The sequence below is a fragment of the Elaeis guineensis genome, chromosome 5 (genome assembly GCF_000442705.2).
Source record: "Elaeis guineensis isolate ETL-2024a chromosome 5, EG11, whole genome shotgun sequence".
NCBI lineage: Eukaryota > Viridiplantae > Streptophyta > Magnoliopsida > Arecales > Arecaceae > Elaeis > Elaeis guineensis.
This window is the reverse complement of record NC_025997.2, coordinates 6,167,906-6,192,356: the sequence shown is the minus strand read 5'-3', so window position 1 is coordinate 6,192,356 and position 24,451 is coordinate 6,167,906. Positions and strand designations below refer to the sequence as shown.

The 24,451-nt window shown below is 36.8% G+C and overlaps 1 protein-coding gene across 3 annotated transcripts; it reads right to left on the bottom strand.

Moving 5' to 3' along the window:
* Window positions 1–5,932: 5,932 nt before the first annotated feature.
* Window positions 5,933–17,002, bottom strand: LOC105044585 (glutamate--cysteine ligase, chloroplastic). Of its 3 annotated transcripts, none has more exons than XM_073257271.1 (16): window positions 16,829–17,002; window positions 16,217–16,599; window positions 15,268–15,418; window positions 11,983–12,090; window positions 11,507–11,599; window positions 10,593–10,676; window positions 10,351–10,419; window positions 10,201–10,271; window positions 10,043–10,111; window positions 8,480–8,573; window positions 8,242–8,331; window positions 8,067–8,147; window positions 7,770–7,862; window positions 7,383–7,463; window positions 7,221–7,290; window positions 5,933–6,008 (listed from the first exon to the last, which is right to left on the bottom strand). In XM_073257271.1, the coding sequence occupies exons 2-16, from the start codon at window positions 16,543–16,545 to the stop codon at window positions 5,971–5,973; spliced, it is 1,521 nt and encodes a 506-aa protein (XP_073113372.1). In that variant the 5' UTR covers window positions 16,546–16,599; window positions 16,829–17,002; the 3' UTR covers window positions 5,933–5,970. The 3 variants fall into 3 exon arrangements, with proteins under 3 accessions (XP_073113372.1, XP_010920822.1, XP_073113371.1); XM_010922520.4 differs by lacking the exon at window positions 5,933–6,008 and adding an exon at window positions 6,164–6,743 and having other exon boundaries at window positions 16,829–16,982; XM_073257270.1 differs by lacking the exon at window positions 5,933–6,008 and adding an exon at window positions 6,433–6,743 and having other exon boundaries at window positions 16,217–16,595; window positions 16,829–16,970.
* Window positions 17,003–24,451: the final 7,449 nt, after the last annotated feature.

Here is a 24,451-nt window from a genome sequence, read left to right as displayed (position 1 = left end):
TCAATTCAAGGGCCACTAGAACAAAGAGCTTTTTTAAAGCCCGATGCAATTCAAATTCTTAGTCATTCACTCCCAAAATAGGGTACTTCTCCGTCCATACTCCCCTATTTCTTTGCTATTGCTACCGCACCTGTGAGAAGAAAGCAGCTAAGATTCATAGTTTACGTCGCAGAGGAGTTTGGTATGATTGGTCGACCATTTTGATTGCTTTGAGAAAATCTGCATACTTTCTAGGTAAGGTGGAATGACATCATATAAAAATAAAACGAACAAGCTGTGCTAATAAAATGTTGGTGAACATATAGAAAGTGTTCTCTCGAAGAAAAAACACATAAAAAGTGCAAAAGCCAACGGATGATTCTTTTTTCTGCAGATATCCTTTTCTTTGGGCACAGAAAGTATAACAATATAATTTCAATGGACGGTACCACCGACCACAACTAAGAATTGTCGGTTGTAAATTTGATAATCTAATAAAAAATGAAAAGGATATCAACATGAACATGTCCAGCCAAGATCTAATAACATAATAAATCACCAAAAATAAATTAATCAGTCTCATGAGCATTATACTGACTAACAACTTGGGATCTTGGTTACATTGTTTTGGTACTCATTCATATTGGAATTCCTTGACAAGCACCATTAAACAGTCAAAATCAGGTATCTAGCATTGGCAATGATGCCACCCCAGACGAACGAGTTTGAAACCCTGAACAAGCCATATTCCATTTGTACGGTCAGGTATAGATCAAAAGAGAGACCCATCAATACTTGACTACTAATCCTTTAATCTGGTGCCAAATACTTGACAGTAACGGCTATCGCTAGAAAGAAGTGGACATGGCCCTGAAACCTTAATGGACATTTAGCAGGTAGGCAACCTACCATGAGGGTTCCAGAAATTCATGTGACCAGAAAAGCAACAACCCAGCATTGCCTAGATTTGGCAAGAGCACGGACACAGAGAAGAGAAGACAGAATCTGATTCCACAATGAAACTGATTTCGAGGGAAAATTTTTTTTTTTCTTTTTCTTTTTTGGTGCCCATCATGAACTCACGAAATGCTCACCAACAACAGGTGTTGGGTTGGCAATATAATAATCAACCAACCCCTTGTGTTGGCAACAAATCCTGCAACCTGCACCAATCCCCTTAAGTCACATGGCAAGAGAACTGTTAGTGTGCACGTAACAGGAGCCGTGTAGCATTTACTCATTTCGAGACTAGGTCGGGTGCAACTACAACAGCAGCATAATTTCTGGGTACCTAAACAAAATGACCTTTAAATGCGCCCTTAGTTTCTTTATCATATCCCTCACCATTTCTCATTTCAAGTGTATGACATTAACTGAGCTCTCGCTTTTTCAAAATAACAAACACCTAGGTGTGATGGTTCTATTTAGCCTGGTCGGATGGCTGATGGCTTCATTTAGCTGCGAGCTTCTGTTAGGCAAATATAGACTATTGCGGCAGAAATCCATCTAGCTAGGGTGGCTGAAGTTGGACGGCAATTGTGGGTCGACGATGGCGGGATCTAGAGATATGTCCCTGGCCGGAGATGGCTTCGCTCGGATCTTCTAATGCTCGAGTCAGCTTTTCAGAACAGATAGAAAAAAGTGAGCACTTGAAAGAGTGATTGCATCCCTCTCGGGGTCCTCTGATTATCTTTATTTGTAGGCCAAGGTTGGAGCCATACAAGGAAAAAGCGGTGGGAGGTCTCTCTCCCTTCATTAAGCACGTCCTCAAGACTCTCACTTGATTTTTCTGGATTTGGTAGGTGGTCACCTCACTTGGCATATGGCCAGCCATCTTCATTAATGGCTTGGGTTGATTATCGGGATCCGGAGATTGACGTGAGCTTACCCCTGCGTGGCCAGCCGCTTTCATTTAGTGGCCTGAATTGACTGGTGTGCAGGCACCTCCAATCAACCTTTGCCAATGTGGTGGTCGAAACAAAGGTCGGTTGAGATGGAGGTTGGCGGCTGAAGCATGGTAGTCATTGGGGGTATAGGTCGGCGGCTAATGCCTAAGTCGGCGGCGATCGTAGGTCGAAGAGGATAGAGGTTGCGGCCGATAAGCCAGTCGGTGGCTAGTATACAAATCGGTGGTTGACCCTTAGGTCGGTTGCTTCTACAGCCCAGGGGTTTAGCTCCCCTATGCGTCAGCTTTATCTGAGAAAATAATTTTTTGCCCATAATATATACCCTCTACTGTCGAGTTCGAACTAGAATTAGGTTGGATAAAGAAGTTTATTAGCTTTTAGTCACCGATGCCAATCCTTTAGGCAGTTTCTCGAAGATAGTGTATCTTTCAGCTTATCCTCAGGTGGTTCTGAGTATGTATGATAAGTCCTTTGGTGATCTTGGTTCAGATCGCATTGACGCTTTGAGCCTCCAAGGTTCTTTTCATCATTGTTGCTCATAGCTTAGCTGTTATCGCTATATCCATCGAGATGATGAAATGCTCAAATCGTGGCTACATTTGTTAAGGAGATGAAGTGCCCGACATCGTGGCTAATTTCATCAAGGAGATGAAGTGCCCGACATCATGGCTAATTTCGTCAAGATGATGAAGTATCCATCATCGTGGCTATATTCGACAAGAGGATGAAGTGCCTGGCATTGTGGCTAATTTTGTTAAGACGATAAAGTACCCAGCATCGTGGCTATTCTCAAGATGACAAAGTGCCCGACATTATGGTTATGTTCGTCAAGAGGATGAAGTGCTCCGTATCATGGCTATGTTTATCAAGGCAACAAAGTGTTTGGCATCGTGTGGCTACATTCATCAAGACGATAAAGTGTCCAGCATCCTTCCTAATTTTGTCAAGGAGACGAAGTGCCCGACATCGTGGCTAATTTCATCAAGATGATGAAGTGCCCAACATCATGGCTACATTCCTCAAGGTGATGAAGTGCCCAGCATCGTGGCTACGTTCATCAAGACGCCCGACATAATGGCTGTGCGCCGAAAATCATCATGGAGTTGTCCGCTTGGGCTCGTAGTATATCATAGCTTATGCTTGCAGCAGCCGATCTTCACAATACCGTAGCTTATGCTTGCAGCAGGCCATAGCTCATGCTTGCGGTAGTCGACTTTATGCATATGCTTGCAGCAGAGACGTAGTTATGCTTGTGTAGCCGACCTTCACGATACTGTAGCTTATGTTTGCAGCGATTATAGCTTATACTTGCAATAGCCAGGCCTCACAGTTTTGTCCATCTGGTGTGCCCTACGGAGGGAAGTGCTTGGCAACATTGTTTCTCTGGATGACTTGATAGGAGGTTTGATATATCTGCAAAATTCGTAGGTGAGAAAAAACAAACTTCATTAGGAGAGTTTTCTTAGCTTATTGATAGTACATCTGTAGGTTGCTCAAATTCTAAGGTTGTTGTCCAACTACTTCAAATGATAAATTTTAGATCTAATGACCTCGTCTATTTATAAGGGCCCTGTTTTAGTTACTTTGCCTCTAGTTGGCCTTCATTGGTTGGCATTCTTAAGTCAATATTTTCTCTTTGGCTTCTGAGAGCTTGAGTTTGGAAGGTCGGCTTATGGATGTCAACTTCAGGAGGTTGGCCTTAGGCTTATGAAAATTAGTTTCAAGAGTCGGTCTTAAGAGGTCAGTTTTGGGAGGTCAGCCTTCAGAAGGTCGACTTATGGAGGTCGCTTTAGGAGATCGGCCTTAAAAGATCGACCTTCAGGAGGTCGGCTTATGGAGGACAGCTTCAGGAGGTTAGCCTTAAGAGGTCAGCTTCAAATGGTTGACCTTCAGAAGATCGGTTTATAGAGGTCGGCTTCAAGTAGTCAGCCTTAAGAGGTCGGTTTCGGAAGATCAGCCTTCAGAAGGTGGCTTTTTAGGAAGTCAACTTTAGGAGCTCAGCTTTAAAAGATCAGTTTTGGGAGCTCGGCCTTCAAAAGGTCGGCTTTAAGGAAGCTAGCTTCAGGAGCTCGGCCTTCAGGAGATCGGCTTTTAGGAGGTCGGTTTCGGAAGGTCGGCTTATGGAGGTCAGCTTCAGGAGGTCAGTCTTAAAAGATCGATTTCGGAAGGTCGGCCTTCATGATGTCGGCTTTAAGAGCTCGGCCTTCAGGAGGTTGGCTTTCAGGAGCTCGACCCTCAGGAGATCTACTTTCAGGAGCTCAGCCTTCAGGAGGTCGGCTTGGTATGATCTTCACCTCAACTAATCTTGAGCTTTATCTTGGTTCGGCTTGAGCTTTACCTTGGCTCGGTAGGGTCTTTGCCTCAGCTTGATCTTATGTTTCACCTCGGCTTGGTCTTGATTTTTAGCTCGACATGACCTTATTTTCTATCTTGACTCAGCTTTGAGCTTCACTTTGGCTTGGCCTTAATCTTTGCCCTGGCTCAGGTGCTCAAGGACCTATGATCTTGCAAAAAAAAAAAGAAAATAGAAAGTGGATGGAGGTTTGAGAGCCTCTTAACGTGAGAGCTTTGAGCTTTGTTTGAGAGCTCTTGGATTTTATTTGACTTTTGCCTTGGCTCAGTATACCCTTCATCTTACCACGACCTTGAGTTTTAGCTCGGGTCGGCCTTGATTTTAGCTTGACTTGGCCTTGAGTTTCACCTCAACTCAGAAGCTCAAGGACCTATGGTCTGCAAAAAAAAAAAGAAATGAAATGGATGAGGACTTTAAGAGACTCTTACCATGAGAGTTTTTGAGCCATGGGAGTCTCTCCTTCATAAAGCCTATTTTCTTGGAATGTCCTTAATTTCATGAAGAAGCATGGGCCCATCATGATTTAAAAATTAGGAGAATTCTCGCAGCCTCCTTTATCTAGACGTCATGATCTCCTTCCTATTTGGATCGTATGCTCTCCATTAGTCTCTGACATACCTTTTTCCTTCTCTCTCTCTCTCTCTCTTCTTTTGTGTTTTTGAAAGGGAGAGAGAACCAATGGGAAGAGAAAAAGACTTCGAAGGTGGAAGGAGGCTCCATCTAGAGATGGTTCGATCTAATCGACGTCCGGCTAATTTGGTCTTTAGAAACTCGACGACATTGGGACGGTGTGGAGTTCTTTTGATAGAATGCTCACTCTTTCCCATAAATGAGCCTGAGCCCTCCTAACATCAATCTGTTACTGTGAAAATCCATCTGGATCGGTGTGGCTGGAGTTGGACGACGACACGGTTGACATATAGGATTTGCAAGATAAATTTCAGATCGGAGTTGGCTCCAACAAACACTTTTGATGCTCAAATCAGATGTTTAAAATAGATAGAAAAGAATGAGCAATTGGAAAGAGTAATTGCATCCCGACGAGGGATCTCCTAATTATCTTTATTTGTAGGCTAAAGTTGGAGCCGTAGAAAAAAAAAAAATGATGGGACGTCTCTCCCTCTTATGTCCTTAAGACTCATTGGACTTTTCTGAATTTAGTAGGTGGTATCACCTCATCTGACACGAGGCCAACCACATTTATTAATGACTTAGGTTACCCCACACGTGGTTAGCCACTTTCCTTTAATAGCCTGACTTGACAAATGTGATCTTTCCTAATGCAGTGGCTGAAACAAAGATCGGCCAAGACGAAAGATGGTGGCTGAAGCATGATAATCACTGAGGATACGGATCAACAGCTAATGTATGGATTGACGGTCAATGCATAAGTCGGCAGCGATCGTGGGTTGAGAAGGATAGAGATTTGCAGCTGATATGCTTGTCGACGGCCAATATATTGATTAATGGCCGACCCTTAGATCTGCTGCTTCTACGGCTCCAAGGCCCAACTCTTCCGTACATCGGTTTTATCTAAGAAAAAAAATTTCCTACCCATGACATAGCCCATGTCAGTTCACCATGTCAAGTTCCATTGTTCTGTATTACTGTCCACGTGGGAAAATCTGCTCATCCAACAAATCTCACCACGTGAAAATCTGCCCATCCACTTAATGAACTTTGGTGTAACATAATACTTCCACTCCATTTTTCTGGAGTAGGCCTTGCTTGTCAAGACCGGCTCACCTGATGGCTCAGGTAAATTTCACCTGCAATTTCACCATGGTCAAATAAAAATTTAAGGTATTTACCTGGACAGAATAATTCATATATCCCGTCAATCTGTGGGTGTGTTACAAATTATGTAAAAACAAAGGAATAATGAATTCTACTGTGGCATTTTATGCAATATCTCAGAGCTCAGTTGTTTCAATCATAAAAAATGAATCTGCATTAATTCTTTGTTATTCTATGAAAATGAACCTAGCCACAAAAACCTGTGTTGCTTGCTCATCAGAACAAATTTCAGCATGAATTCCATGAATGATGGCTGATCTGGAACAACATACGAAATAACAGTTCTGCCATGAGAAGCACATATAACCAAGTTCCTGTGAGACGGATTACACTTATTGGATAAGCACACCGGTTACAACTACTGCCAACAGAAAGCGGGGACCACTGCCAAAGAAGAGGATTTCTCTGCAAGCAAAGCTTCCAGTTGCTCTTCGTAAATATCCTCCCACCTAATGAAATTTCTGCCCATAGAGGAGCCAGCCCCACCCAGGCACAAGGTCTGCTCTCCCAGATGAGGATTATTAGGCACTAAGTCTGGTTCCTTCATGGGTTTCATATAATTGGGAATGGTTGTTTACTTGCCATAGGAAGCACCGGAAAGAGGACACCTTTTACACCTCAATACAACAACTCTTTGAAAACAGGATCAACGCTGCATCCCCACTTCCCGTGGTACAGCTCCAAAAGCTTCTCGGCTGGTGTAACTCCTATCACATGACTAACTGGATCAGCAGTGCTTCATAGGAAGAGTGTAAAGTATACAAAATGATAAACATGCTTTCACGAAATCTATTAGCAGAACCAATACATTCAACATTTCCTTAATTCCACACGGTGATGTAAAAACCTGCACCTAACCCTTCACGACAAATCAGAAATAAACCATCCAAGTCCCTAAGGAGACGAAGCATTTATAATTCTCCCAGCTTTATTTCTGTTCTCATTGCTTTTGAATTGACCAGGAAACCAATTTCTTCATGGGTTATCATTGCATATCATTCCCAATTTAAGGCAAGCAGTTAAATAGGTCTCAAGCACAGAAGGTACTGGGCATAAAGATTATTCACTTATTTAAATTTCAAAATTAAATAAATTAACTTATTAATCCCCTTGATCACAGGTAATTTGGATTAAACAGGTAATTTACAAATTATAACAATATATTAACTGGTGAAAGGGACTACCTGTTCTAACCACCTCAGTCACCTCATTCAAAAACCCAGCTTCTTTATAAGATCTTCTTTCCAATCCATCCTGCAACATCATTAAAAGAATGTTTGAGAACAAATCTCATAATATGCAATCCATCCACAAATTTAGAGCCATTGCTTGTCTGGTTAAATAACCTTCGCCAGCTTTAAAACATCTTCAGCAACATGTCTTAACAGTCCATCTCGGAATGGTGTCCTTAAACCAGTCACTGGTACCTATTAAAAGTCATAATTATGATCGACAGTCAAAAATGGTAAGCTTTCAAATATATAGGATAATTATCTACTCTAGAATAAGTGAATAACATAATTAAGAATAACATAATTACATTAAAAAACTCATCAACTTGATGGTGTCATGTCAAATAAAAATTTGAGAATCCTTATCCTTGGATTTTTTGGAAACAAAATTTATAAATTAAGAGTCTGGTTGAAGTACATAAAATAACACAACATAAATAAGCTGTCAGACACATGCCCTGAATAATTATGATGCCAAAGGAGTTTGAATCTCTTTAATACCTTTTCCCTTAACATCTGTCTTTCTTCTTCTGTCCAATCAGCAGTCATGTCTAAAACATTTTGTAGTGAAACCTCATCATACAATAATCCCACCTGCACAAGGAACAGATTGCTGTAATTAGATATTACAAAGAAAACAATCAACATCATCAACAGTTATAAGTCCAAACAGGTCCCAAGTGAAACATTTATGATCAAGCATGCTTCCGGCATCACTGTCTCTAACAGCCAAGTGGCCAACTACATCACTATATATTTTGAATCCAATCTTAAAATCACTGTAAAAAGCCAAAATACCCAAAATGCTGGCAAAGCACATAATCTCCTCCATGGACCACCATCTGCACCCCTCATTTCCAGGTACCTTTTCAACCTAACCTGCAAACAAGATGCAAAATAAGTATGTTCTTGATCTTTAAATATTGCAATAACAGTTCCATTACTCTCAGAGAGATTGTGTAATGAAGGAAACCTCAGGGAAAATTGTTGTTAGATGATTCTCCCAGTCATTCAGTGTTGGTAGCTCCCCGGGAATGGAAGGAAGTTTTCCGACCATAAAATCCTGCAGATGAGCAATGTTAAGCATTGCATTTCAAATAAATAGATCAACAAATGATCTCGCAAAGATTTTATTCTGAAACTCAAAATGTGAATTTTAAAAAAAAAAACACAAAAATAAAATGATACAAGAGGCTAAAAAAAAAAAATACCCGGAAAGACATTCCAGTACAATCAATATACTTCTTATTTCGATAGACAAAATACATCGGAACATCCAGAGCATATTCCACATACTGTTCAAATCTGTAAGAAAAAAATCAAAAATTATACCAAGCTGGTTAATAGTAAGTTTCTTACGAATAAAAAAGACAGCGTAATGGAGAAACAATAAAATTTAGCTCCTTATTACATGTGCTATATTAGCCACTTTACTTCGTAGTTGAAGGGAAAATACAGGACAGCATAGTATCTAAACAACCAAGAACTAGCTAAGAATGAACTCAAGCTGGTGGACCAAGGGGAAGAAAACCTTATTATGTAGGAATAACAAGATCAGCTCCGAAGCCACAAAACCTACATGATCATAGTTGCAATAAGGTGCATAGCACAGCAGTTACTAGTGATATATGAAACTAAGTATATATGGAACTGAGTTTGTAGGTTGTGGGATGAGCAACCCAGTTTTCTAATCAGCAGCAGCAGCCAATCTTTAATATGGGCTGGGCAATCAATGGCCAAGAAATGGAAAACAGAAGAGCAGTTCCTGTTCCCCTTTATATTAGAGGTTGCTAAATTACATAAAAGACCAGCATATAACATTGGAAAGAAAGTGGGAAAAAAGTTGTCGATGGGGTAAAAAATTTTAGGTCAATGTTTCTAAATATTTTATGTAATTGAATGGATGTAATAAGGTTAGATATTGAAAGACTAGCTGTTAAAAAGGCTGAAACCTTGAAAGGTACACATAACAAAAGAATACATCAGGCACTGAACTTAAGGGGTAAGGCTCGTTGATTACTATCATATAATAATGGTTCGACTACTATAAGATATTATGATAAAGCATGAACAACCTAGTGCAATAGGAAGAAGTATCTACAAATTTTGTCTATTAACTAAAACCAAATTTTCCATAGGGCAGACTTTGTCGATACTTCAATATGAGAAGCTGAGAGGCATCTTCATCTCTCTGGTAATATATTCTCTTGAGCAAGATCAAAAAATAAGGCTTCACCAAGAAGATGGCAATCACAATAAGCATTGAATCATATGGAAAGCAAAGCAATGAAAGAGATTGGTGTCAAATATTTGATGGCTACAAATTTCAGTTTATAGGATAAAAGATCTTCTAACCATTTTAAATATTTGACCCGGATCCTTGACTGCAGCCATGAACTACATTCAAAGTAATAGAGTTAACAAATTAAACATAAGACTAGCTCAGCTTTACTAATAGGTGTTTCATCATTCCTCTTGTGAACAAGATTGGCATGATAAATACCATACGGAACAGATTTGGCAAGTAAATACAATTTTCTATGTTTACTTGCAAGTTTTGAAGGGAAGTTAAATAAAACATCGGAGCATTTTCTCTATATATTCTATTTACTCATTAAGCATAAAGAATACTTTCTTACAAGACATATCAAGTAAAACTATAAACATTAATTAAAAATGTTGGAAAATGGAAAATGTCCCAGAGTTTGCAAAAATCCCAAATCAAGAGAAAAAATGCAGGGCAGAGGGAGAAGGGGAGGGGGTTGGATTCTTGCCCAAAAGAGTCATCAAAAACAAAAGGAAGCATTCCAGCACGATTGTTATCCGTGTCAGTCCAAACATGGCTGCAACAATTGGTGAGAATTTTAGAAGATCTGCATAGCCAACTATTAATGTATATCAAGTAGAACATTCATAAAAAATTGTCAAAGACCTTCTCATGCTAAGATAACCATTTGGCTTTCCTTCAGTGAAAGGTGAATTCGCAAACACTGCTGTTGCAATCTGTTTTAAGAACTAGTGAGAAACTAAACATCAAAGAAACAAAGTTTTAAATGGCAAAAGATACACCATGAATACTCACAGGCTGCAATGCAAGAGAAGCACGAAATTTCCTGAGCATATCTAACTCAGAACTGAAGTCAAGATTTACCTACAAAAAAGAAAACATTTTATGCATTACTTTCTCAATAAATGATCTGGCACCAATATTCTACCTCTACAATTGTAATAATTTGTTGATGTGAAGCATAATTATGAAAAAGATACAATTTTGCCATGGACGAACATGTGATGTGTGTTTATAAGCTAGAGATAAGGTTTCACCTGGACTGTACAAGTCCGGAACATCATATCGTGCCCAAGAGACCCTACTTTTGGCATGTAGTTCCTCATAATCTCATATCTTCCCTGCAAACAGTCTCTTAATAAAAATAATTAAGCAGTTCCAGATAAAAAATTTAAATAGTTCATGTCCACAGAGACATAGTGTTCCATGTGATACCTTAGGGACAGATTAACAGAGACTGGTTAATTTAAATTAATCAGAAAAATTTCAGATCTAGAAATTGTGTATAAAAAACCAAGGAGAAATAATAGTTCCCAAAGTTATGAATACACAGACAAATATAGGGGGGAAAGAAAAATAACTACCCACTGAAGATTATTTGATGTTACAGAATTTAATTTATACCTCGATTACATTGTTTTCATGCTTTAAAACTTCTTTAGAGTCAAAGTTTTATTCAAAAGTAAGAAAGCAAGAGAAAGATTCAATAAATGCCCTTTTTCCTTTTGGTTTGGTGGTGTGTGTTTGTTTTCTTTTTTCCTTTTTTTTTTTCAGGGGAAGGAGGGTGGGGGGACATCCTAAAACTCTATATCAGGGACAAATTACTGCTCCAGGCAATCAGTAAGAGGAATTGCCATGAAATCAAGAAAGCTCTTTAATAGTAAGAAAAATAATATGCAACATGGGTGCACTTACACAAGGCTTTCTCCAATAAAATTTATAATCTTAAGGTGCAGTGCCAAATGTTAGACTTTCATTATAAATATCACTCAGAAACATAAAATATAATAGTAATAAGAAAAAGTATTATTGATAGATCCAACTTGTTTGTAAGGTTGACTGGTTTATAAATTATTACTTGATAGGGCATATAGACTACTTGCCATAGCACCTGAAGCAATTAGAAAATAAACCAAATAGCATATGTAAACTTGAAAAAAGAAATCCATACCTTCGGCATTATAGGAATGTCCTTTAGCCCCCACTTTGGCTGAAAACCAATTCCTAAAAAGCCAATCCCCAATTCTTCTGCCACAGCTTTCACCTACCAAATAGTAGTGCAGAAGTATAATGAAAGTGGAAACTACATAAAATTCTCAGGAACTTAATTTTAAGAATAAGACCTTCATTCCAAAATTACGCATTCATGGTTCGTTGCCAAAAGGAATGTCATAAATTAATGAGACACAAAAATATAAAGAATTAAAGTTGGCAAAATCATCAAGCTAGAATGAATATCAGAACAAATTTTCTAAGTCCATCATGAACCACTAAGATAGATTGGACACCTAAGCTATGAAGATGTCATATAGGATGTGAGGTATCTTATAGTTTTCTTTAAAAGCTTCACTCTTTAAAAGATACAAACAGACAAACAAAAAAACTAAAAAACACCTACATGAAGAAGCTAATCTAATTAAAACTGACCTGATAAAGATGAGAATTAACCTCAGCACAAGTTTGATGCAATGTCTCAAGAGGTGCACCACTGAGCTCAAATTGGCCACCAGGTTCCAATGAAATGCTTTGCTTCCCCTGTTCAGTCAGAAACCAACTTCTTCCTCTCAGAAATTTGAAAAACAAATGGAACACCACGCACCTTAATGGAGAGATGTGCAACAGAGGAAAGCTTAGTCATGGCACGTTACTCTTGAGGAAAATCTTAAACATAAGTGGCAGTTGTAATAGAACAAATGTTACGATACAGAGATAAGGCATCAATGTCTCCATCTGCACCCCCAAGAAAAAAAGGGATAAGGCATGCCAGATGAGCATCACTAAACTGAGAATCTGGTGAACAATAGAGTTATGAACAAACACACTCAGAGGAAACTTACACTACGATTGTTTCACAGGAATAAAAAGGAATCAGAATAGCATCGGAATGAAATAGGAATGGAAGATAAGGATTCAGAAATGTAGTGACATGGAAGATATTATTTCATTCTACATTTAATTTAGCTTCTTTTTTTTGAGGAATTGCTAAATTTAGCTAGTTATGTTATAGAATGGAATTACTTTTAGAAGTCATGGATTTTATACCACAACCATAGCTAGTTAATCTGCACTACCCCCTCTTACCATGACTGGATTCACTAGGTTGATCAAGGTCTCAAACCCATCCAATCAGCTGGTTACCTGAAAAATCTTAGAGGATCTTTACATGTCCTTATGGCTCCAATCTCTTGCTTTAAGAGTCCCCCCTTCCCAAATAGGTTGTGCCCTTTCTTCCAGTATATGAGAACTCCTCCAACATGGAGTTTTCCTTGCCTCTCATTCCACACTGCAGCCACATCTGATTCACCTTCTAATGGCTTCCAACCACCCAATCCAAAACCTCTAGGAGGCAATCCACTATTCTTCCACCCATAAACTAATATTTGTAATTATATTGATTCTTATTTTGACCAAAGATGTCAACTCCAGCTAGTACATATTCATTCACTAATCCATTTTAAAGTTTCCAAGTGCATCCTTCTCCTTGACTTTTACTGTTAGGCAACTTTGGTAAGGTCTGTGCGACGAGGGACAGAATAGTGTTCCCCGACATGAAGGCATGGTAGGCAGTTTCCAAATATTGGAAAGAATGCTTGGCTCAAAGAGAAGAACTTTTTGGGATTTGTAATTGGGTGTTCCAAGAATGCAAATTGGAAAAGAGGATATTGTGAGGACCCATGCAGACATGTGTTTAGTCTCGCATTGGTTATGCAGTTAAGATCTCTTAGGTACTTATACACAGCCAAGGAAGTAACGAGCCAAAAGAATAACTTCTCATAAGCTTTTCTGGGTGAAGCTTGATTCTCCCAAATAGGTGATCATATTGATGATTCTGAATTATATCCCATAAACAACAAGAAACAATTGATGATTTCCACAACTATTGCTTTTATAACTAGGCATGGGCGTAGGATTCCTTCACAACTATAGGAACATACAAAGAAAATAACCCCTCTTTATGTCTATTATCTTCTTCTATCTTATGTTTGAGAAAAAGCATATTAAAAATGGCATCCTCGCATGTGAGGCTCTTGCCACTGTGGGGTTTTGGGAGAGTCAAATGTCGCAACCTAATCCTCGTGTGTGTAGAGGTTTTTTTCGTGTTTCAAACCCCTAACACCCAGATCACAATGGAGCAACCTTACCATTGACCAAGGCTCACCCTTAGCAGATCATTTTTTTTTTCTAATTTAGGAGAAATAAGATTCTCTGTCTTGTGGGTACTAGCTAGTGTACTTGGTAAAGTCACTATGCTATAGTATCCAATGACTTGGGTTCAAATCCCATCGACACCCAGTGCCCCTCCATCAAAAAAAAAGATTTTGTATTCTAGTTACTGAAGGAGGTTAACTAGCAAAGAATGGTTATTGCTTGAGCATGCAAAAGAATGTGCAAGTAATGCCTATGAGTTATGCACCATCTTTTTTCCCTAGACCCAATTCTCTTTTCCAGATCCAATTCTCTTTTCCAGATCCAATTCTCTTTCTTCTCTGGAGAATTGCATCCTTTTAACGCTCATACTATATTTTTTTATAGATAAAAAAATAAATAGGTGAATCCTTTTTGGGTATAATGTTGGAAGAAATCATGTTTACAATTCTTATATGTGATTCTCTTTGTCCTTTTCTGTATACTTTTAATTACAAAAGTAATCTAGTGATACATGTTGTAGGACAAACAAAAGTTAGATAACATGGTTTTCTATTTTTCTAATTTTGAAAATATGGAAACATATATCCTATACATGTCTGTATAGCTATTCTATTTGCTGATGTTTGGAACAGATCAATGTGGCACACACATCAATCTATAATGATTTATTTACATTATCTTGGCTCCCGAAGGGAAGTTTCCTAGCTCCACTTTTGTCTATGAAGATCTCAGCAGTAATCAGTTGACTTTATAAGCTTGGAGATCTCAATCAACCAAGCAAATCCATTACTTATAAGAGGCATAGCTCTCTAAAAAGGTGGTATAAAATTCCCAGCTCCTTAATTTCATATTAATTTTTAGAATAAATCTGTGACTAACAAATACAGCCGAAGTTAAATAATTAATGTGTCTTAATCAAATCATCCATTTCCAATTTATACAACAATTGGAGTTAATGAATTCATACTACAGATCTTATTGACTGTTATACCATGAATTCTGCTTATCAAAAATATCATACATTCCCATTGGAATGGGAATGACCATTCCTTCCATCTTAAGTGGAACCACAATTGATAATTACCTTGTTTAAGAAAATGATGATTCCACAGGAAAGATGATCCAATTATGTGGTTGGTTAACCAAATACTGGAATGGGATCGAATCTAGACTTTCGACTACGTGCCAGCCATCACTCCTTGAACCAAACGTAGTGCTAGAGAATCAAAGACGAGCTGATTGGTAATAATGATCATTATAACTAAGAACATTGGAAAAACCTTACTGAGATAGGCTTGACCTACTTGGACTTGTAAGAAAACAGAAGAGATAGATGTAAAGGAGACTTAAATATCATTACAAGATTAACCATATAAAGCCTAAGATGGCAGAAATCTAGCAATTAATGAGGGGGAAGTTGGCAAACAATCAACTGAGGGCAAAATTCACATAAGCTGAAAATTTGTTCAGGATAACAAAAAAGATGTCTCATAAAATTGGGAAAAAATCTCTATTGTTAAAAGCCAAAATACGTGTCACTATAAAAGAGGACAATGTGTTCACCTGTTTGAGACCAATGACATAATCCCCTTCCATTATTTTATCCCAATCGAATCTCTCAGCAACACCATTGAGCAAATCTGCGATCTGTTCATATTTCATTGGGCGTAAAGTTGCAACTTCAAAACCAAATTTTTCATGTTCGGTGCCAATTCTGTCAAAACAAAATTATGTAAGAAACTGCAAATAAGATGTGGACATTTACTCATAATATAACTGCAGCGAAAAGCTGAAACACTCAAAACCGTTATACTTGATGGATAGAATGATTATCTATAAAGGAAAATGCTATGTGGAGTCTGTCATGTGCACACAAAAGCTTCTTAGAACCGCTTTTGCTAGCATGGCAACTTCACATTCAACAAGACCCTTGTATCGCAATAATTTCCAGAATTTACACCAATCCCCCTGCACCACATGGCAGGAGAACTTTTGATGTTCACGAAATAGGATCCCCCTAGAATTACTCATCTCTAAATCAAGAGGAAGGAATGCATTGAACCAAACACTAGCATTTTTGAGAGAGTACCAGAAATGTTGAAAAATCATCATAGGTAGACAATACACCTGCATGATAAACAAAATCAATGTTTCATGGAAAAAAAAAAATGCAAAACACTGACTGGAGAAAAATAGTTCTCTCTCTCTCTCTCTCTCTCTCACACACACACATATGGGTTTCTTGGATTCGATGAGGGCCAGGGGTGGCCCAACCCATGACAAGACTTGATATAAGGGTCACATGACGCTCAATGAAATGCAGAAACTGAAAGAATAGCAGGGTATACTAAATCAAAGGATCGAGTAAATGAACTACATAAGAAGACACCAAATAATGAGAACTAAAGTTAGATATGTGCAAAACTAGATGAGCAGCATGTATGAGACCATGTTATGATCAAATAAACAAACTGAAGCGCCAAAGACGGTGCGGATGCATCAAGAGGCATACCTCCATTTTTCCTTTGGCTTGCAACCAGAAGCAAGGTACCAAACAAGATCCTCTTTTGTCAAAGGCTCCGTCATAACCAGTGCATCCTCGGTAGGAGGACTCGCAGCAACAACCATCCGCTGCCCTCTTCTGGACGCAACAGCATCGAAACGCAGCCCTTGTAATCTTCTCTCCACATTCCTCGCCACATTACTAGAACCCGCGACACTCCCTCTCACTCTGAGCTGCCTCTCCTTCAACATAGCATTACACTCCACACCACTAGCATAATTGAACATCTCAGAACGATGAATCTGGTTAAGAGGCAACCGGGAAGCGATCGCCATCATTCTCCACCCTCCAATATCCCCAACTTAGAATCAGACAAACGAGCGGACAACTCCCTGGGGAAAAAGGAAAAAAAAAAAAAAGACAAAACAAAACAACAACAACAAAACGCTCGCCGCTGTCAAAATAGCAGCTTAAATTACACGCAAAGAGACCAAATCAAGCAAAGGATTGAATAGAAAAGGTCCATCTTGCTTAGAACTCTATCCATTCGTTTCATTACGCACAATTTGCCAAACAGAATGCAATTGAAGCGAGAGAGACGAAAAGATCCAACAGAACTACCTGCCTGTGTACGCTAGGGTTTTGGAATTGAAGGGTTTCTTCGTCGGTGGCTTTCTCTCCCTCTCTATCTTTGAGGGTTGGAAGGAAGATGGATGGACGAGCGCTGCTGCGGATTCGCCTCCCACTCGGCTGCCGGAGACGCACCGAAGCCGAACCAAAAAGGCCTAAGAGGACAAGAAGTGGGAGGACATAATAAATATAAATAATAGTCATTGAGTGGGCCCGCACCGCCTCCCGTAGACACGTCAGCAGCATTTTTCGGTTGCGGAACCCTCGCTCCGATTCGCCGCCGGGGCAGAACAAAACCATCCGTGTCATGGGCTACAATGGAGGTCACGTGGGGAAAATAAAGCGTTGGACCCGCTTGAGATAAAACGCATTCGGACACAGCGGCGCCGTGGGATTGCTACCTCCGGGAGAGGATTTTAATAATTAATGATTTGGGACCGTACGGTCCGGGTTACGTGGCCGCCACTTTGGGTCGAAGAGGGGAGGGGCCGCCGGAGGATGGGGCGCACTTGATGAGCGTGATCATGAGAAACGGATCAGGAAATGGAAGGTCATGATGGGTGCAGGACAACGTGAAGGCGAGAGGGACTTTCCTAGACGATTCGGGCGCTACGACGACGTGGGCGCTGACGTAAACCAGGTGTCGATTCCCTCTGGAGCCGTTGAGGTGCATTAGGTGGTGTAGTTACATGGGACTCTCCTACGTTGAGGTGCATTCCGCCGCATCCTTTGGTTTGCTTGTCGTCACAAACTTTGGACCTTGAAGGGCCTGCTGAAATCCAGACTAACGAGTCTACAGGGGATGCACGGTTTGAATGTTAAAAGAAATAATAATAAAAAAACCTAGGGGTTTTAAAATGGTCTCATGTGCCTAAGGAGACCAAGACAAGCACCGCATAGAATAATGAATAAAAAATGAGACAAGATGTGCAGTGGCAATAGAAAAGCGGGAGAGCTTGGTGCTGTCCAAATAATTTAAGTCATATAATGCGAGTTCTATAACGGGAAAGAAAAATCCATCAAGCCTTCTGAACGAAGTAGCGAACGTAAAGAAGAGGAATACCAATAAATTTAATAAAGTTTTGATGCCAATGATGGTGGCATTTTTGAAGACTGAGTTTGGGAGGGCGACAAAATAGAAGAAATAAAGAGATTCAGCAGCATAACCCTGATCTTACTTAAGCAGTGAGGTATAGAAGGAAGACTCAGGTTGCAGGAGAATGACAGATGCTCTTTTACATCAGGAAAAGGTGGCAATTTGGGACCAAGCCGACCTTGTCTCGTTGTGTTTCGTAACCTAGAAAAGAAGCTCTAATGAGGTGCTTACCCAAGGAAATTATTTTAAGTGATTTTTTTTTTTTTTTTTTTTTTGGTGCTCTTTGGTGCAGGCAAACCAAAGGAAAGTGGTAGCCGAGGTGCAGAGGCCTTCTACCATCTTTCGTGATTAACAGTGGGGGCAGATTACAATAATCAAGAACAAAGCTCACTCGCATGTTAATTGATCATACATCCACACATTTAACATAAATTCAGAATTCCATTACTAGAAGGGGAAAAAGAACCCACATTAAAGCAAAACAGGAAAAACAAGAAAGGGAAATTTAAGAAGCAACTTTAGACACCTCCAAGCCTGGATAAAGGTAGAGCTTTGGGAGATGGAAAACACAGCCCAACACCATAAGTTGGAGGAAAATTTGAATTTGGAAACTCAAAGTCTCTCAAATAAGTTTCCTTCCAAAGATGTTTTCCTTTTGATCACTTTAATTGAGATCTTTTAATCCTTTATATGATAAAAGAGTTTGTCTAAGCCCTTAAGAACGTTTAAGGGGATTTGAAGGAAAATTTTTAATATGCATATGCGAATCGAACCGAACCACTTCCGGATTTTCAATTTTAAATTTGCCATCTTCCATAAGTTAATTTTTTAATTTTCTATAAAAAAATAATAAATTTTGTTAGCTTTTTTAGACTATGTTTGGAATATTTTATAAACTATGTTCAAACATTCGAAGGCGTATTTCTCCGGATGAAGCTAATAGAGTGCTAATCTAATATTAAATTTGAGTAGTACATAATTTATTTTATGAATCTATTTGAATTAAAACTAGGATAGCATTATATGAGTCAAAGCTTAATTTATTGTTAGAATAATCTTGTTCTTTCCCTGAAATTTATTTACTAAATTTTAGATATAATAATTATCATTTCTATCAATGGTTCATTTTGTTGGATCTAATTAAATCCAATAATTTTAAAGGTTAAAACAATTCTAAAGGTTATTCAAAATCAAAAAAAAAAAATAATTAGAATCATGGAAATACTGAGTAGAATTTTTGGGTTTCTTTTGCAACTCATTTATTTCATCTTTTCTGCTCTAGTACCCTCTCCAAAATCTCTTAGAGCAGATAGTGATGATGCCTCTAGTCTCAAGCTTAAAAAATTCTATAGCTTGAGATTTGCTAGAAGAACATCGAGAAGCTTGGCTCACAATTCTAATTCTTATATTTTCTATAGAGAAAAATCTTCTTTCTCATTCAAAAAGATCATCTTTTGAATCCTCAGATACTCAACCTGTATTAGACAAATCTTCAGAGAAAATTGAGTTCCATTTTAAGTTTAGAATTCTTAGTTGTCTTTCAGATGAATTGTATGAAACTACATAAAATATAAAATTGCTAAAAATCTTTAGTATGCCTTAGAAGATGCCTATATTAGAGATAATGAAAGTGCTCAAAAGTTTACTATTACAAATTTTAATAATTATAAGATGATAGATAATATCCCTATCAATAACCAAATCCACCAACTTCAAAATTATACCTGTGATATCTGTAGGGGCGGTTTCATGTTAAATGAAAATTACCAATTTACTTGTCTAATAGATAAGCTACCATCTTCTTGGTCTAAGTTTGCTCAAGAACTTAGGAGAACCCAAGAAATACTTAGTCTTAGATTAGCCATCCAATCTATTAGAATAGAAGACCAACACTAACTCAAGGAGACTAAAAAGAATCAATTGTAAACCAAGGTTAATTTAACTGAGGTAGATTTTCAAGATAAGAATCATAACTTTAAGGGCCATCAATCTAGACAATTTCAAAACCAAAACTTTAAATCTAAGGAAAGAAATTTTAAGCTCAAGGATAAAGGTCCTAAAGGCAAATCTAAACCCAATCAGCCAAAAAGAAATAAGAAGAATAATGGTGGAAGATTCTGCTATGTCTGTGGTTGGGATAACAATATCTGACTATTGATTGCTATTATAAAAATAAAAAAAAAGATTATCACTTACAAAAATGATCAACTGTACTAGTTTAAGTATTAAATCAACATGATAGAGGCTAGATCTTCAAACACAACCTTTAGGTCAGTAATTTTTGTACCTACTATTAATCTTACCTTCTCTAACTTAGATTGATGGTTAGATTATGGTACCAATATTCATATTTGTACTGACAGGGCTTGATTTTGTTCCTATCATGATTCAAATGGAGGAAGTGTAACTGTAGGAGATGGAATGTCTGTCAATGTGTTAGGAGTTGGAACTATCAACTAAAGCTAACGTCTAGAAAGATGCTCACTCTACACGATATCCATCATATTTCTGATATTCATAGGAACCTAATAAGTAATCTTTGTTGGCATAATTTGGTTATAAAGTTATGTTAGAGTCAAATAAAGTTGTAATCTTTAAGAGAGAAATGTTTATTGGAAAAGATTTCTTATCTAAAGGTCTCTTTAAAATCAATATACTATCTCATTAATGAAAATCTTCTTTTTTCTCTACTTAATCTCATGTGATGAGTACTAAATCTTATGATGTGTGGCACGGTAGGTTAGGTCGTATAAATCATGGTCAATCTTTAAGATTTTAAATTTAAATCTAATCCCCAAATTTAAAATTGATTCAGTATTAAATATGAAATATGTGCATAATTCAAGCAATCCAGAAAATCTTTCTTTATCTCAATTAGGAATATCTAAAAGTTAAAAATTATTCATAGTGATATATATGACTCAAATAAAGGACCAACCAAAAGAAGAAGCCGATATTTTATGACTTTTATAGATGACTTTCTAAATACAATTACATTTATCTCTTGAAGACCAAAGATAAAGTTCTTAATAAATTTAATGTTTATAATGCTAAGACTAAAAACCAACAAAAAAAATAGATTAAGATAATAAAGTCTGATAGAGGAGATAAATATACTTCAAATGAATTTACTTTATTCTATAAAGAGTAAAGAATAATTTATGAAGTCACAGTCCCATGCTCACCTCAATCTAATAGTGTGGCTGAGTGAAAGAACTGAATCTTATTGGATATGATCAATGCCATGATTATAAATTCTGATATATCTTATAACTTATAGGGGGAGTCTCTTTTATCAGCCTATTATATCTTAAATAAAATTCTACCTAAGGATCGATAATGAGAAAACTCCATATGAACTTTAGAAGGAACACGTACTTAAACTAAGTTACTTCCGAATGTGGGGGTGTCTAGCAAAAATCAAAATCCCTAAATCCAAAAGAAAAAAATTGGATCTAAAACTATAGATACCATCTTTGTAAAATATTCCTTTGATAGCAACACTTATAGATTTCTAGTAGTCAATTCTAAAATCAATGAAATCTCAAATGATACTATTATTGAATCTAGAAATGCAATTTTTTTTGAAAATATCTTTCCTTTCAATACTTAAATTTTTAGTCAAACATTTGACTATTTAATATCTTCTATTTCTGGCTCTTCATCAAATCATCCTTCTATTTCTCAACTTGATCATAACTTTGTAGAACCTAATCTTCCACTTGAACTTAAAAGGAGCAAGAGAGCTAGAACTGCAAAGAGCTTTGGTGAAGAATTCATCACCTTCATGATTAAAGGAATATTGATAATTTATCAAGATGCTATAAGCTCTCTTAAAACTTTATTCTAGAAGGAGGCTATAAACAGTGAGATAGAATCAATTACTGAAAACAATTTCTGGATTCTTACTGATTTATCTCCTAGAAGCAAACCTCTAGGATGTAAATGGATTTTTAAGAAAAAACTTAGGATGGATGAATTTATGAAAATGTATAAAGCATGACTTGTAGCTTAAGATTTTGACAAAAAGCTGGCTTTGATTTCTTTAATATATATTTACCCATTGCTCGTATATCCACAATCCGAGTTCTTTTTGCTTTAGCTTCTATTCATAAATTTCTTGTTCATTAAATGGATGTCAAAACCATCTCTCTTCATAGTGATAGAGAAGAAGAGATCTATATGAGATAATCGAAAGTTTTTTCTATACCTGGATAAGAAACTAAAGTATGCAAGCTAGTTAAGTCCTTATATGAGCTGAAACAAGTACTTAAGCAATGACATGATTTGATAGTATTATTCTTTCTTATGATTTTTAATTAATGACTTTGATAGTTATATATATTATAAGAGATTTGATGATTAATATGTCATTCTTTGTCTATATATAGATGGTATATCGATACTAGCACCTGATATTGATTTAATTAATAATATCAAAACTCTATTATTAAATTACTTTGATACGAAAAATCTTGGTCAAGCTAATGTAATCTTAAGTATGAAGATTATTATATCATTTAATTCTTATTATCTAACTCAATCATACTATACTCAAATGATCTTAAATAAATTTGCATCTCAGATCATTCTGTTGCATCTATACCATATGATCCCAATATTCAATTAGTAAAAAATATTGAAAACTCTTTGAATCAAGAAAGATATGCTCAAATCATTAGATCACTCTTGTATCTAGCCAGTAGAACTAGATCTGATATTATCTATGCTATTTTCAAATTGAGTAGGTGTATCAGTAATCATAGCATGTCTCACTAAATTGCTTTAAAAAAGAATTCCAGTATCTTAAAGGTACCATATCTTATGAGCTTAGATGTATTGACAATCCTGATATACTTGAGGGATATAGTGATGTCAATTGGATATCTAATTCTGTAGATATTAAATCCACTTCTGGATATATCTTTATTCTTGATGGTAATATTATTTCTTGGCAATCTATAAAGCAAAATATAATAGCTAGAAGCATTATGGAGGCAGAGTTGGTAGCCTTGACATCACATCTTTAGAAACTAAGTGGCTAAAAAATTTGTGGTCATCTATTTCTTTGATACAAACTCCTATTCCTCCTCTATTTATTCACTATGATTCTAGAGCTATAATTAACTTCTATAAAAATTAAAAAAATTATAAATTCTAAAATTAATAGACGTATAATGTTAAGATAAACATCTATTCGATGGCAATAAAAGTATGATATTATAACATTAAATTTTATATGATCTGATCAAAATCTTGCCAACTGCCTTACTAAAGGCTTGAACAAAACTAAAATTTTTGAGACATTGAGGAGGGTGAGACTTTACGCATAATAGATATTCTAATAGTGAAAACCCAACTTTTATAATAGGACATCTCTTGAAGGAGGTTTAATGTGATAATAACCAGCAATTAGATGGTTAAAGAGCACATCTTAAACTGATATAGATCTTATTTCTATGGCGTTAGCTATAACTCTGAATAAGATCCAAGATGATATTTTTCATGAGATATGACTCTACACACATCCCTAGAAGGGCTCATCTATATAAGAGTACTCATATATAGCCATGAATATGAGATTTGATCTATCTCTAGTAACTCTCATGAAAAATCAAGATACATGTGCAGAACCACTAATACGCAGACTCGTGATGAAGAATTATGTACTATGTATGTAATAGTTAAAGTCTAGATCTAAAAAATATGTTCAAGATCTGATTTACTCCGATTTCTTCAAATAAAAACTATTCACACTAACTAAAGAAAAGATACATTACATATTGCAGCATAAGCACCCAAAAATTTATATTTTATTTTATTTTAAAAAATTTTAAATTTTTTATAGGATTGTTGAAGAAAAATTTAAATTTAAAATTTTAAAATTTTTCAAATAAATTTCCCACTAAAGATATTTTTCTTTTGACCATCTCGATTGAGATCTTTTAGTCCCACATCATAAGTGATTTATATAAAAAAAGAGTTTGTCTAAACCATTAGAGATATTTGAGGAAGTTTGAAGAAAAATCTTTAATACACGTGCTCATGATCGAATCAAATTAGATGAGCCCATGACCTGCCAACCCAAAAAAGATTCTAATTGTATCTTAGGATGATATTTTCTCAAATTTTCCTGCACAAAAGACAGAAAGAAATACGCTCAAGGCTTGCCATCTTCTATAAATCATTTTTTAAATTTTTCATAAAGAAGAAAATAAATTTTATTAACTTTCTGAATCTATCACCGAACTATTTCATAAACTGTATTCCAACACCCTGTAGGTGCTGGAAAATAGTCTCCATCGAGATTAAGCTTATGAAGATATAATAAATGCACAAGGGAAAACACCTTCTGACATAGGCGACTCTATAACTGCTATCATAGCTCCAGAACATCAAGTATTTCAGGAACATGCAGTACTATTATTAAATCACTATATTATGAAGGAAAGCAATAGCTTACAAACACAGAGAACGGAATTCTGAATGTGTCATTTTCCCGTCACTCGAAAGAGAGA

Excerpts from the sequence above, each read along its gene's own strand:
- LOC105044585 (XM_010922520.4), bottom strand. The coding sequence starts at position 16,545 with ATGATGGCGATCGCTTCCCGGTTGCCTCTTAACCAGATTCATCGTTCT. Across the intron at positions 10,420-10,592 it reads TCCGGACTTGTACAGTCCAG|GTAAATCTTGACTTCAGTTC; the intron begins GTGAAACCTTAT and ends TCTTTTTTGTAG. Across the intron at positions 7,863-8,066 it reads GTGCTTTGCCAGCATTTTGG|GTGGGATTATTGTATGATGA; the intron begins GTATTTTGGCTT and ends TTCCTTGTGCAG.